General features: G+C 21.8%; 5 protein-coding genes across 5 annotated transcripts; 2 read left to right on the top strand and 3 right to left on the bottom strand. All coding sequences in view use genetic code 6, as the record gives it.

Moving 5' to 3' along the window:
- Positions 1 to 493: 493 nt before the first annotated feature.
- On the bottom strand, positions 494 to 901 carry TTHERM_000500789 (transmembrane protein, putative; the record flags this gene model as incomplete). Its single annotated transcript, XM_012799245.1, has 1 exon — positions 494 to 901. One exon carries the CDS (start codon positions 899 to 901, stop codon positions 494 to 496), a length of 408 nt encoding a protein of 135 aa, XP_012654699.1.
- A 592-nt stretch (positions 902 to 1493) lies between these two features.
- On the bottom strand, positions 1494 to 2740 carry TTHERM_00500780 (protein phosphatase 2C containing protein; the record flags this gene model as incomplete). The annotated part of the gene is made up of 2 exons (XM_001022237.3): positions 1494 to 2251; positions 2632 to 2740. The coding sequence occupies 2 exons, from the start codon at positions 2738 to 2740 to the stop codon at positions 1494 to 1496; spliced, it is 867 nt and encodes a 288-aa protein (XP_001022237.2).
- Positions 2741 to 8646: 5906 nt separating this feature from the next.
- Positions 8647 to 9069, top strand: TTHERM_00500760 (hypothetical protein; the record flags this gene model as incomplete). Its single annotated transcript, XM_001022235.1, has 1 exon — positions 8647 to 9069. One exon carries the CDS (start codon positions 8647 to 8649, stop codon positions 9067 to 9069), a length of 423 nt encoding a protein of 140 aa, XP_001022235.1.
- A 758-nt stretch (positions 9070 to 9827) lies between these two features.
- Positions 9828 to 13274, top strand: TTHERM_00500750 (coiled-coil flagellar protein, putative; the record flags this gene model as incomplete). The annotated part of the gene is made up of 7 exons (XM_001022234.2): positions 9828 to 10208; positions 10403 to 10633; positions 10761 to 10874; positions 10949 to 11579; positions 11658 to 12001; positions 12054 to 12487; positions 12641 to 13274. The coding sequence occupies 7 exons, from the start codon at positions 9828 to 9830 to the stop codon at positions 13272 to 13274; spliced, it is 2769 nt and encodes a 922-aa protein (XP_001022234.2).
- An 836-nt stretch (positions 13275 to 14110) lies between these two features.
- TTHERM_00500740 (hypothetical protein) lies at positions 14111 to 14970 on the bottom strand (the record flags this gene model as incomplete). Its single annotated transcript, XM_001022233.1, has 2 exons — positions 14111 to 14510; positions 14594 to 14970. 2 exons carry the CDS (start codon positions 14968 to 14970, stop codon positions 14111 to 14113), a joined length of 777 nt encoding a protein of 258 aa, XP_001022233.1.
- Positions 14971 to 15332: the final 362 nt, after the last annotated feature.

Here is a 15332-nt window from a genome sequence, read left to right as displayed (position 1 = left end):
TTTGAAATTTACTCTGAAAATTATTATATGTAAGAAACTCAAAAGAATTATACCTGTAAAGGAAGCAATTATGATTAAAATAATATATTTAAGCGAATAAACCATATGAGAGAAAGTTTATATTTAATGAGAAAATTATCTCAAACAAAATAATAAAGTTTGATTGGGTAGATTTAAAAAACAGATTTAGCTGAAACAATATCAAACAAAATATGCCGTATTATGAATCTAAATTTAAACTACTCCAAATTAATTTTTTTCACTTTTGGGAATAGATTTGGAAACATAATATTCACTATTATCAAATTTGTTTTGGCAAATTAAGAGTAATTACTTTTCTATATAAAAAAGCTATTTTTAAATTATGATCTAAATTTATTTTCTAATTGTGAGAATGTAATCTTTTATAAAAAATATATAATAATTTCTCCATAAATTAGGTAAATTTCACATTAATTAAACATAGATTACGAGACACTTTAAAATTAATCATTCATTTAATTTGAGTGGTAAAACAAAAAGTTAAAATACTAATTCTCACAATAAATTTTTGGAGATTCATTAAAGTTTTCGTAATAGATAAAGCAATATATTTTCTGATCAGCTAAGCAAAGCTAAATTAGCTAAGATTGCACATAAAAAAAGAATTAACTTGTAATATAGTCCCTGATAGAAAAATACATTAATGAAGGTTTTTGATGAAAAAAAGGGAACTAAATTAAGACACAATGACCAAAATGAAATGAAGGCATGAATTGATTGATTAATGAACAAATAATAAATTTGCATATATATTGATTATATTGTTGTAGATTGTTTAAAAGATTAAAGTATTTATAAAATAGTATAGTATAAAGTATATTTAATATATAGATATGCCTTGTAAAAGGAAAGTATTCATATTTTAACAAACAAATTAACTAATCCTTTAATTGAAATCTTCTCAAAATCTTTACACTAACTAACTAACTAAGACAATCAATCAATCAAATTTACTCTTTTACTTTTTATATAAAAAAAATAAATCACATAAAATGAATGGAAAAGTGAAAAGAACTAATTGAATTCAAATAATTATTTATGATAATAGCAAAGGATATTGAAAATAAAAATACTATTGAAATAGGGGTTTTTAAATATTAGTTTTATAATTTTAGAATAAGATATTGTTGAGAAGGAATTTTTTAGAGGAGTTTGTTTTTAATTTTAAGATAATTTTATATAATAAGCTGTTGGTATTTGCAGACTTAATGAATTTCTAAGTACATCTTTATTTATAGAAGTATTTATTTATTAGAGTTAGAGAGCATTATTCCATTATCATATTTTTTTTATTATCATTATAAATAAATGAAGGGACAATGCACTTACAATTAATTATATGTATAATTTTGAAGTTATTATACTCGATGATAGATAGATAGATATTGCTTTCATTATAAAAGTGTTTTATTAGCTCTACTTGTTTAAAGCTATCAATCGAAGCATAGATTTCAACCCAAAATATTTGATTCTAAGATAGAGGCATCAATTTAGACTGTCATAACAGTTATATTGTCTCTAGAGCGAGAAGATTTAGCAAGGTTTCTTAATTCCATAGCAACGTTGCCAGCATGGTTAAAGTTTTTCTTGACAACTGCATCAATATCGTTCATTTTAGCGAAATCCCAGAGTCCATCGCAGGCGAGGACAATATTGTAGACGGGACTTTCGTTAGAGGTATTAAGGACAACACGTGAAACAGAAGGTTCAGCAATGACTCCCTTCTTTTTTAACTTGAGGTCACCAAAAGCACGGAAGACTTCGAGTTTACCATCGATTCTGTCCATGCTGATGAAAGCTCCGGTTGCCTTAACACGCTCCTTTTCTTCATTATTAGCAGCTCTGTGGGTAATAGTTAACTCAGTGGCAGGGTTAGCAGTGTTTTATTCGTAAAGGAAAGCACAGGTATCACCAATGTTAGCAGTGTATATAACCTTCTAACCGTTTTCAATACGGACAAGGCAAATAGTGCAGGTGCTACCAGTTTCTTAAGCCTTAGCGGTCATTTCGTTGCTAATTTTTTCATCCATTTCCAAGAAAGCAGACTTTAAAGCTTCTTCAACAAGACCCTTTGAATCCATCTTCTTCAAGTTAGCGAAGATGAGAGCTGGGAGAGACTTAGTTACATATTCAACGACGGTTTAGCCATTGTGACCATCGAGGACACCAAAGACGCATTCACCATTATCAGATTCTTCATAGAAGTAGGCTATTAATAAATAAAGAAAATTTAGAACACAGTTTAAATAATTAAATTAATTAAATTATGAGATAGATACTAGGAGTTTTGAATTTATATAAATAAAATTCTTTTTTATTTGCACTGATATGATTGAATTTTAAGAAAATTAGATCTATTACCAACCAAAAAATCTTAAAATTTTTATTAATTTATTTTAGATTATTTGAGTGGATTTAATCTTAAAACTATGCAGAAAATAAATAAAATAAATGGGCTCAATCAAAAAATCTTGTATATTTGTATACATGATAAATAAAGGCATAAAATTAGAATTAAAATAGGTAACGTGCAACTTATTAATCTCATTTTGAAAGGTTTTTAAAGTTAAGGTAAGAAAAATGAATTACCATCTTCCATTTAGTCACGATGAGCTATGTTAGGGTCGTTGTAGATGGAGTACTATTAGACAGTGTGAGTGTTTTCCCAGGATTTGTGTTAAGCGGCTCTCAAGAACATTTTTTTTTGTAATATTTTTTTTTTCTGTGTTTGTGAGTAAAACTATAAAGTGGCAACAATTTATTAAAAGCAAATTTGCTTCTTTGATTTTTTTTTTTTTATAAAACAATTATAAGATGAATCAAATTTTTCTTTTGCCTTTTTTAAATTCCATAAGACTTTCACTCTTAATTAAATTAATTGCCTAATAATAAAAAGAAATATTAATTTAACGATCTCCCACATATATTGACGCAATTTTTTTGATATTAAACTAATAAATTCTATTGTCACATTTATTTTTGTTCAAAGTAATTTACCTTAAATAGAGAGATTTTAATATTAATAAAAGTAATAGAGCATAATCAATTTTAGGGGTATGTCCATTTTTTAGTTAATTAAAATAGTCCTAGCCCTCGATTCAGTTATTAGTCGATATATTTGCTCTTAATTGTAATTTAATTATATCAGATACAAAATGTTTGTTTACTTATCCACTAGATGAGCAATTGTTTGTTGTTTTTTTTAATTTGCGTTTCCTAAATTTGATTTTTGAAAATTGTATACTTTTAGCTAATTTACGTCTATCAATAGAATATATGAATCTATATTGTTTTTATTTTAAAATACCCGAATAATTTTCATATATATACGTAGTATCGATCCCCGAATAATTCGATAAATTAATTTAAAAACAAATGAATACAATAATACCAAATAATTATAATTAATATTCGAGGCAAACAATCTTAGATACAAAATTTCGTTTTTGTATGAAGAAAACAGAAATCAGCTCTTTACATTAATAAACAAAATTTGATTTCATTCATTTTTCTAATCTAGATTTTAACCAATATTTTAAATGCAAAATAAATAACAATATTTATTCAACTCTATGTTGTAAATTGTGTTAAAATTTTCATCGGATTTAGTCTTTTTTTTAAGTCATGACTTTTTTTTTCATTCAAATTTATAGAAGTATTTATTTTGAGGATGTTGCAGTTTTACTGAAAATTTTATTTGCTGTTTAAAAGCTTTTTTAAAAAAACCTTTAAAAAACTTAGCAAACACTAGAATATATAATTTAAATATAATATTTATTCTAAAAATCTTTAAATAAAATAAATACTATTTTTAATAGGTTTAAAAGAGAATTAATCCGTTTCATGTTCTATTTTTAATTTTTCATTCTATTTATTTGCATTATATAATAAATAATTTTTATTTTTTGATCTTTATTTATATCACGCATCATTATAATTAAACTATGACGATTACATACATACATATTTTCATATGCAATATATTTTCGAAAAAATATTCAAATTATAATATAGTATTTTACTACACTATTTTTGCTGACTCCTTTTCAAGCTAATGAATTTTATAATAAACTAATATACTCTTTAGTAATATTATTAAGAAAAATAATCAAACTAACTCAATTCAATCACCATAAAAATAATCTTGAAGCACTGTCTACAATTAAATAGCTGTCTGTCAAATTAAACAAACTATAAAAAAAAGAACTTTCATGAGAAAAATTTAGAAATGAATAATGGAATCAAATAATTGAGGATCCAAAAATAATCTTAAAAATGATAGAAATTTTACATTATTGCCCATGATTTAATAATTTTATTGTTTAAAATCTATTGATCAATTACGCTTAATTCAAAAAAAAATTGCGTTTTATTTTTTCCATCAATATGCAACATAAAAAATTGGAGAAAAATCGAAGAAAAAAATCACATTATAAAAAAAAATTCAATTCCAAAACTAGTATTACATTGTTGTACATATTTTTACAAAACTAGTCAGTCCAAAGAAAGACTACTTATTTAAAATATTGTGCTATTACTAAATACTTTTACTATTTTATAAATAGTAAATGACGAGTTAAAGTGCTAAATTCTTATGAAACTTATACTTTTCAGTTATTTCAAATTTTTGATTATAAGATATTTACCTTTTTATGTTATAGATATGTGTTACAATACTGGACATCGATTAATTAATTATTGCAACAATAATTTCTTTTTAAAATAACTTCCCATCCTTTCTTCAAGCTTGTGCAAAAATTAAAAATTCAAGCTTAATATTAAATCAACTCTTTTCTACAAAATGAAAAACAATACAGTACACAAAATTTTAAATTATTGAAGAAATTTAAATGTATTTGTTTTTTGTCCATAACTGCAAACGAAAAAATAGTCCGAAATACGGGATAGTAAATTCAAGCATTAAGAGTTAAAATGATTTAATGTAGTCAAAAATTTAGAAACATATCAAGTAAAATCCATGAAATTTTCTTTACAAACATGTTCAAATAATAAAAATAATATATACATTATACAACAATCTCCTTTGTATATTTATATTATTACTCTCTCATTTTTTCAGTAAAATTTAATTACACTTTTGTATTTTTATAAACAAACTCTATCAGAATATATAAAGAAAATCCGTTTATTTACTTTTGTTTTAAATTGTTTTGAATTGTAAACTGTAATTCAAAACAATTTATAAAAAAAATACTTAGCTTATTAAAGTATGTGATTTTATCAAAAAAGCTAAGATTAGAATAGTAATTAATATATTAATTATATCTCAAGTAAGTTATCTATCTATCTTTAGGCGGTATCATTTGTCATAAAAATTGATTCATTAACATAAAATTGCATACTTATGAGTTTAATTGATTGATGATGATGATGGCTTGTTTTCTATTGTTAAATTATCTTAACAATAAATTTTATTCCATTTATATTACTGAAAGCTAATTTTTATACACCATAAACATATACAAAAGTACTTTTTAACAACTGACTATTTATTTAAAACTTACCAATGTGCTGGATGGAAATTATGAAATTTCCTAAAATTGAAGATAAATGTTCATTTTAGGATTTTAAATTAAATAAATATAAATCTATTCTTGCTTGTACTTTCATTTTATTTTCAATAATTGAATTCTAAAAGATAATTGATGAGATTGTAATAATTTGAAGCAGCAAAATAACTTCATTAAATTAATAAGTTCTAGACATAAATTTACTGATAAATTTATTCAATTAAGTTTATGTAAAAATAAAAAATATTTGTAATTTGGCCTATTATGATTTATTGGGTCTAACTTTTTAGAACATTTCATAAATAACATTATAATATTGATTTTTATCTTATCCATTTGCTATGATTAATAAAAAAAAAAAATTCAAAAGCTATTTATATAATAGCCAAATATATTTATTTGATCATTGTATTTACAACACCTTAAATTACATAAAGCGATTTGAGTAAAAATGCTCAACTGAAGTAAATTAAATGCCTATAATTTTCAACGCATTTATTAATAAGATTATATTAAATAATGAAAGTACCTTAGCAAAGAATAAAATTATGAAAATATCTATAATATTTTTATAAATGAGTAGATTTTTTTTGCTTAATTTTTTTCTATCTTAGTTTTGTAATATAATAAATATTAGAAATATTATAAAAAATTTACCTATTCAAAAGAAAAATAGAAGGAAATATGCTTATATATTAAGATAAAATTTATTAATACAAATGATCTACCTAAAAATGTATATAAATACCTAATTTAAGTATTTTTAATAAGAAAGTACTGAATTAATAAATTTTGCTCTTTTTTCCCGAACTGCCTAATTTCTTACTGGACCAAACCTTAAACTTTAAAAAAGAAATAATATTAAAACTCTCTTTGAGTTTGACTAAAAATTTTAACATTATTTTGAAAATATAATTCAATTTCATCATTATTTATTGTTAAAAACATATTAAAAGTTATTTTCTATTTTTAAGAAAATTTTCTATTTTGTTATATTCATTACTATAAATAAATTAATTACTTTTTTATACGTTTTTTACAACTATTTTTTCTATTTTTTAACATTTCAAAAAAATGAGCTATATTTAAAGCTTAAGATTGAAATAAAACGAAGTGAGTATATTTAAAATATGTTTATGCGTTAAGGTAATTGTTCATAAACACCATAAATGAATTAAATATTTTGTATAAAAAATTAAATAAAACTCTAAATTAGTAAGTTATAAACTCATAAAAGCAATTTTTAGTTAATATAAAGCAAATAAATATAAGCTAAGCTAAATAATAAAGATGAAATTTATTTTTAAAAATATAATAGAAGAAAATAGTAAAATAGTTCAAAGAAAATATAAACTAAAAAATAAAACAGTACAAATTAAGATAAAAGAATAGATAGATAACTCAAATATTATTTATATTAATTATATTTAAAACATTTTTATCTAAAGTAAATTTATTATAATACTCTACATAAAAAAATAAAATATTATTTAAAAAGAATTGTAGTATCTTAAAAATAAGCATTTAATTTTCTAAAGAAAATGTTAATAAAAAGATAATCTTTTAAAAATTGAATAAAATATAAATTTATTCATTAATTATTGTATTAACAAATGATATAAAAGAATAAATCTATAAAATTAACAAAGCTATTTTTATTTGATTGTAAATAAATAAATAAATTATAATTTAAAAATAAATTTTCCATAATTTACTTTTTAATATCTTTGAAAATAAGTTTAATGTAATTCAAAGTTAATTGCCTTACTACTTTTTTGCTTATATTTTAAAGATTATTGATATAAATTTAATTATATAATTTAAGTAATTAAAAAATATATTATTTGAGTAAATGAAGCAAAGTATAATTTTTAAAAAAATATAAAAGTATAAAATTTTTTTCTATTATTTTTGAAGGATAATTTTTTCTTAATCGATTTTTATTAAAATAAAAAAGTAAAAAGTGTTCATGAATTCTCTAAACTTTTGAAATTGACTTATTAGATATTTAAAATGTTTTATTTTAAAGTTTTAAGATGTTATTTTTTAAGGTTAAATAAAATTATTCTTAATTAAAATCAAAAACAATTTATTAAAAATTTTAAGTTAATAAATATGTACTTAATAATTAGGATTTTAATTAATTACTTTAGTATTCGTTTTTTAAGAATCAAATCTAAAAATAATTTTAAATAGCAAGTAATATACTTATGTATGGGCAAAATTATTAAAATTAATTGAAATTTCAATATCCTGTTTATCTTAAAAATAAAGTAAATTCAAGTTAAAAATATAAATTTTATGAGGAAATAAAGAAGTAGCAGTATACCTAATTAGATTTTTTAAAATATAATCAAATTCTAATGAAAAGAAAATTATTAATATTTTTATATGAATTAAAGGCTGGTCTTTAGAGCTAGTTATAATAATGTAAATGTTAAGCAATTCTTATTTCATTTAATTCTTAAAATAAAAGGGATAAAAGATATGTCATAATTTTTGCAATTTATAAATTTATTTAAATCATAACAGTTCGAAATATATTCTATTTATATATGTGAATAATGGAGAAATATTTATAAAAATATATTATTTTTTCCATCTAAATTTACTTAAAATTAACTAATCCAAAATTTAGTATCCTATTTACTCTTTTATTATTAAATATGATTAATAAAAAAAATAGGAAAATGAAATTTTTGAAGCTAGTATTCTTATTTAAGAGTACTTTAAAAAGTATCACTTATTTAATTAAAAAAATGAAAAGTATATAGAAAAATAATAATCAAGAGGTATTTATTAGATTTCTAGAAGATAAATTTGCTAAACATTTTAAATTTAATCATTACTTGAAAGAATAATTATAATTGAACCTATTAAATTCTTTTTTTTGATTAACCAATACATTTTGGAGGTAAATTTTAAGTATCCACTTTAATGCTTAAAAATATTTCTTTAAATAAAAACTTAACCATTTAAATATTTTTTAATAATAAATAAATAAACAAACAAAAAAAAACAAAAATACCTAAAAAAAAATTCTATCAGATAAAGAATACAAAATAAACAAAAGATGAGTGATTTTTTAAAAGATATTATGGCAAAAGTTTTTGAGGACTAAAAAAAGACTGTTACAGATTAAATTCTAAATATCAAGACAACACCTTACAATAGACTTAATCTTATTTTAATTTTACTGAAAATCACCCTTGGAGACTTTGTAGAGGTACCACCTAAAGAGGAATATCTACACAATTAAAAAGTACTTTAAAGTATTTAAGAATACTTCCATAAATGCATAGACTCTATTAGTCTCAACCTAGAAGAAATCGAGTTATTTCACAAATTTGTAGATTCTCTAGACACTTAAGAAAATTACATAGATAAAATGATTAAAGACGGAGAAGGTTTTGACTATGAGCACTAATAACTTGGAGATATAATTAAATTTTGCCTTGATAGCTTCAAGAGTGAACTCTACAAAGAAAATATTTGAAATTAACTATTAATTTTAAAATAACTATTTTTTTTTTCTATGTCGTTTTTTACTTTAACTTTTAATGATAAAAAAATTATTTAGGATTGTTTATTAAATTTTTATTTTTTTAAACTAAAATAAATATTTTTATTTTTAATTAATTTTTTTTCAAAATTTTTTGGCGAATTACATTCATAAAAATTTTTATTATAACATAATAATTTTAGACACATTATTAAAGAAAAATTATTTTAACTTAAACTTGGACATATATTTGATAAATTGGACTGGCTTTATAAGTGGTTGTTTTAATAATACTTTAAATATTTAATTATGAATTTATTTTTCATATGAAACACCAATAATATTTTCATACTTTTAACATTTATATAGAATTTACAAAAAATAAATACTTATCTGATTTTTTTTTACTTGATTTAACAATTATTATTTATATTTAAGTTATGTTTTTTTTAATCAAGATAATTTATATAATATAAAATTTGTTTTAAATAACCTAGGATTATTATATTTTATCAAATTGTTTTATTTTTAAATTCATTGAAAATAATTAGAAATCTATATATAACCTTGATTGATATACTTGATATAGTATTTATTGTTGTTGTTTTTTTTTTTTAATAAACATAAATACATCTATTTTAATTATTAATTGGAATTAAGACAAAGCAAGTATAGTTTGGTAGTTTTTAAATTGCGATAGTTATTTCTACAAGAAACAATACAAATAAAATTGATTTTATCAATAGAAGTTTATGGCGGACTTGAATGATTTAGGAGATCTTAAAGGCCATATGGCTATCTTACTTTTATAAAATTTCCTTGAGAGGGGAAAGATTACTAAAGAAGTTCATGATGCTATGAAAGAAAAGTTTGAATTTTTGCATAACTCTGTGGTTAATTCGTTTAAAAATTAAAAGCAGCTTCCTGTAAGATAAAAGAAACTCTAAGTAGAGTTGAAAGGAAAGAAAGAATAATTAGATGAATAATAAAGGCGTTAAGAAGAACTAGAGTAATAAGTGAAAGCAATTTAAGCAGAATTAAAAAAATTTGAAGCTGAAGTTGAGATGCATATAAAGGTTATTGATTCAATGTAAAATGAGCAAGATAAAATTTAGTCAAGTCTTTTTGAAAAGGTAATTCTATTTTTTTGTTAAGAATTTAGTTTTTAAAGTTTTTAGTAAGTGATTTCGGTTAGAATTAAATATATTACTAGCATATTATTAAACAAGTTATAATTAATATTACAATGCACGCAACAAAAAAAAATATAAGTTGCTGATTGTCAAATGGCGAGTTAAGTTAAATTATATATTTTCTAAAAACTAAGGAAATGAGTATATAAGAAGAAGAAAAATACATTAGGTCTAAAATTCAGGGAGAAGAAGATTCCCTAAAAACTTAAATTGATAGGCTTAAGGAGGAACTAAATAAGAGGTAGAATACAATAGAATTTGAAACAAAACATTTGAATGAACAAAAATTGCGTATAGAAGTTTTGAAGAAAGAAAATGAAGAGATTTTAAATGAAATTTCTAATAAATAAAATATTATTTTACAGGTAAACCTTTTTAAGCTTTTATGCTAAGTTATTTATAAGTTAGTTTATAACTTTGTTTATTTTTTAAAAATAACTAACTAACTAAGTGTAACTTTTATTAAATATATTATTAATTTGTTGTAAATAGATTAAAGATGAACCAGATCGATTTTAAAAAAAAGCAGATATGCTACTTTCAGCTTGTAATTTAATGGAGCATGATTTAGCTGAAATAATGGAGGAGATAAGCAAAAGGAATAAAGTAATTTAGTTAATGATTTTTTATATTTTATTTTATTAATTAACTTAAATATCTAATTATATTTTAATTGATAGACTATATAAGAGTTGTAAGAGAGGATACAAAAATACTAAGAAAAATATAATGAAATAATATAAAAAAATCAAGAAGATCAGTAGAAAATTTAAGAAGATAAAAAATCTATTAAGACACTTATGGATTAAGTGAAAGAAAATAGACTAGTATTAGAAGAGAAGCTTTCTGAGAGGTATAAATTATCGATGGAAATAAAGGTTAAAAAGAAAGAAAAATAGAACAGAGAAGATTTGATAGATACTTTGAAAAATTAAATAGAATTATCAAAAAAACTACTCAAAAAGCAAGAACATATTAAAAAGAAGTTAAAAGACTCCATATTTGAATAAGAAATGTCTATAGATAAATACGTTAAATAGGCCTAGTTTATACTCACTGAAATTAAGAATTAAGAATCAGTTAATGGAGAACTTATAGATGAAAATAAACTAACAGAATTTAAGGCCAGATAGATTATGGGTAAAACAAATGAAAAAGATTCATAAAAAGAACAAATTGCGAAATAGATTGTAGAATTGGAATAGTAATTAACATAATAATAGTAATTTGAAATGGCAGCAAATAAAAAAATTAAAACCTTGACAAATATGAGAGAATCTATGGCTAGAAAAGCTTCTTAAGCTATGTCAGGTAAGTGATTATAAATTAAATTAATTAAAAAAATATTAATTTAATTAGATATTAAATATTTTTATTTTATTTCTATAGAGGTGAGGGAAACAAGAGAAGAACTTAAAATAAAAGAGCTAAGCATTTTAGATTTAATAAAAAGACATTAAGAAACAGAATTCAATTTAAATGCAGTTAAGGCACTTTATGAGGAAGCTAAATCTGCAAGAAATAAATATGTTAATATGATTTAAAATAGCTCTTAGGATCTTGCAGAGTTAAAAGAAAAAATTAAAATTTCCTAAAATGAATTAGAAATATTAAAGAATGAAGCTTTTGAAAAGAGTTAGAGTCTAATATAGTATAGTCATACTCTACAGCTGCAGATAAACTTAAGAGATAGAGAAAATACTCACTTGAATAAACTAGAGTTTCAAAGAGTGGTAAGCTTTACTTCTACTCATACTTACTCATTTTAGAATATTATTTATTAAGTAAAAAAAAAAAATAGTAGATTAAAATGTTAATGAAATAGAAAAACTAAATGTCACAATTCAAATTTTGGAAAAAGATATGACTTAACTAAGAAAGAAGTATGAATCTGCTTAAGAGAGTAGAAATTATACAGGAGTATAGCTTATAGATAAGAACGATGAGCTATGCGTTTTGTACGAAAAATCTAACATTTAAGAAAAAATTCTTAAATAAGGAGAGTTCGAAATTAAAGACATTGAAGACTAGTAAAGAATGCTTTAAATAGAAATAGATGAAAAAAAAAGGTAAATAGAGATCTCACTAAAACAAATAGATACCGTTCCAAGATTAGCATCAGATGTATTATCTTTAAAGCAAGAATTAAATATGTAAAAAGAAAGGTATTATGAGCTATCGGATAAACTAGAAGACCCAACCAATAAAGATAGGTGGAGGTAAAATATTAAATAAATTAAGTTTTGTTAATTTATTTGATTTGATTTGATTTGTGGTTTCTCTTTTTAGAGGAAAATGTATTATATTATTTTATATTATCCGATTTGAAAGCTTTAGTATTAATTTTATGTTTTAAATAAAAATATATACAGAGAGTTAGGAGGTGAAGACCCTGATAAAGAGTCTTTAGATGCAAGGATTAAAGTGTTTGAAGAGAGATTGAATAAAAAGAAAGAGGAATTACTTGAAAAAGAACTTATACTTGAAGAAATAAATAATTTAAGTGATAAACTTCGTTCAGAAGCTTTAGATGGACGTTAAGTAACATTAGAAGTGACAGAAAGGTTGAACGAATTTTAATTTAGACTAAAAAAGATAACAAGATAGATGATGGCTACAATATCGGAGTTATCTATGTATTAAGCCATCGTGATCAAATTATAGAAAGAAAGAGAAGAGTTGCAAGAATAGCATGAAATCTCTAAACTAAGGGTATAAGATGGAAAACCTCCAACTTTAGAATCAGAATTAGAATATTAAAAGATGCTTAGAGACAAATTAAGCTACTAAGAAGAGAGAAAGTTAAGATTATAAAGAGAATAATTGGAAAAGAATTTCCCTGCTTTTGCAACAAAAACTACAGCAGAGCATAGAGTTAATGCATATGTGCCCGACGAAATTGGTATCCCTAAACCATACGGAGCACATGCACCATTTAAACCTTCCACTTTAGTTAATTAATTAAGACACTATAAGAAACCAGAAATAAAAGATATTGAAATTTGAATTTTAATTTATAATTTAAGTATATTTATTTATTTTAAGAAATTTAAAATCTACTTAAAAAATTAATTTAAATTAATTTATTTTTTTCAAAATTAATTATTAATAAAATTTTAATAATTTCAATTACAGAATAAATTTATACATTTTAATAGTTAATGATTCCACATTATATATGGATGATTATATTTTTTATTACTTGGGAGATAAATAAATAAATATTTTATTTCATTGAAATATGAATTTTGATATTTAAATTAATTTAAGTGTATTTATTTATTTTAAGAAATTTAAAATCTACTTAAAAAATTAATTTAAATTAATTAATAAAATTTTAATAATTTCAATTAAAAATAAATTTATACATTTTTAATAGTTTATGACTCCACATTATATATGGATGATTACATTTTTTATTACTTGGGAGATAAATAAATAAATATTTTATTTCATTGAAATATGAATTATGCAATATAAATTAATTTAAGTGTATTTATTAATTTTAAGAAATTTAAAATCTACTTAGAAAATTAATTTAAATTAATCAATAAATTAATTTATTTTTACTTTAAAATTAATTATTAATAAAATTTTAATAATTTCAATTACAAAATAAATTTATACATTTTTAATAGTTTTTGATTCCACATATTTGGATGATTACATTTTTTATTACTAGGGAGATAAATAAATATTTTATTTAAATTTTTATTACTCTCTTCATTATAATTTATGGATTTATGCAAATAGGTACCAATTAAGAAAAACCTATTAGCTTTCATAATTTTATCCAAAATAAATACTTCACAAAAGACTTCAAATTTTAAAACACCATTTTTTCATTTGTAAAATGAAAGGTTATTATCAATTTAACGATGAGTAGAAGCATTAAAAGTTTTATTTAAGGACTTATTAATTGCATTAAAATTATTAACTGTTGAGCTTAATTTTTTTCTTATAAATTCTTTATCATTTCTTAATATATCCATTGTGTTACCATTCTAATTTTCTGCTATTTTATTCAAGTTAGAGCTTTCTACTTTATCTCTAGACTAACTTCTTTCTTTAAATGATTAACTTCTTTCTTAGAACGATTGGCATCTTCCCCTTTTATTTGGCTTAGGTTAAGATAGCCTCATTGTCAAATTCATTTATTCTGTTGCAATAGTCTTTTCAGATGATAATTACCTTGGATTTTTTTAATTTCTGAAACCTTGCATAGAATCTCTCCATAAATCTCTATTTTTATTTTACCAATTTTAATTGTTTAGATGTTCATCATAACATTTTTTAAACAAATATTGAATTTATTAATTTTTTACCTTTAAAATGAGTGAGGAATCTTTTCATACTAGCGTAATGAAGAGTTGAATTTAAAATCTACTTAGTTTCTCCAATGATATGAAGTATCCATTCTTCCTCCATTATTTATACATATATAATAATCTCTTCCGCTTCCATCGCTGTAGTAATTAACTACTTTATTTTCACTTTTAGGAGGTAAAGTACGATGATATTTTTTTTTTTGAAATTCCATTCTCTCTACTGATGATACAGGTTTAGGTTTAAGTTCATGAAGCCTATCCTGTGGAAGTAGCCCACCATTGATAACTTTTATATATGAATCTCTTCCTGTACCGTCAGTTTAGTAAAAAAGAGTCTTGCTAGTAACTGGCACAGATTTCTGTCTTAAATGCATTATTTATTCCTTTAACACCTTTTTTATTTTATCAGCTATATATGTGTTTATACAAAATATGGTCTATAATAATTAAAAATTGGCAGATTTAACACAAATTAATTAATTTATTTTAGTCAAATTCTTTAATTAAATATTTCACTATGTTTCTAAACTAAGCTATAAATAATTAATTGATTTATCAAAAAATTATTGCTCCTTTTATTTTTGTGTTGAAGAAAAGATATTGATTAAATTTTATTAATCTGTATTTATTGTTAGGCTGATAAAATTGAATGGTCAGGTTTCAATTAATCAGCTTATAATAAATTGTGTTTTAAATTTGTTTTTACCATTAATTATTTAAAAATATAAATACATAT

This window comes from Tetrahymena thermophila, assembly GCF_000189635.1.
Source record: "Tetrahymena thermophila SB210 genomic scaffold scf_8254487, whole genome shotgun sequence".
Taxonomy (NCBI): Eukaryota; Ciliophora; class Oligohymenophorea; order Hymenostomatida; family Tetrahymenidae; genus Tetrahymena; species Tetrahymena thermophila.
The sequence above is the reverse complement of the archived record's forward strand: the minus strand, read 5'-3'. Positions and strand labels throughout refer to the sequence as shown.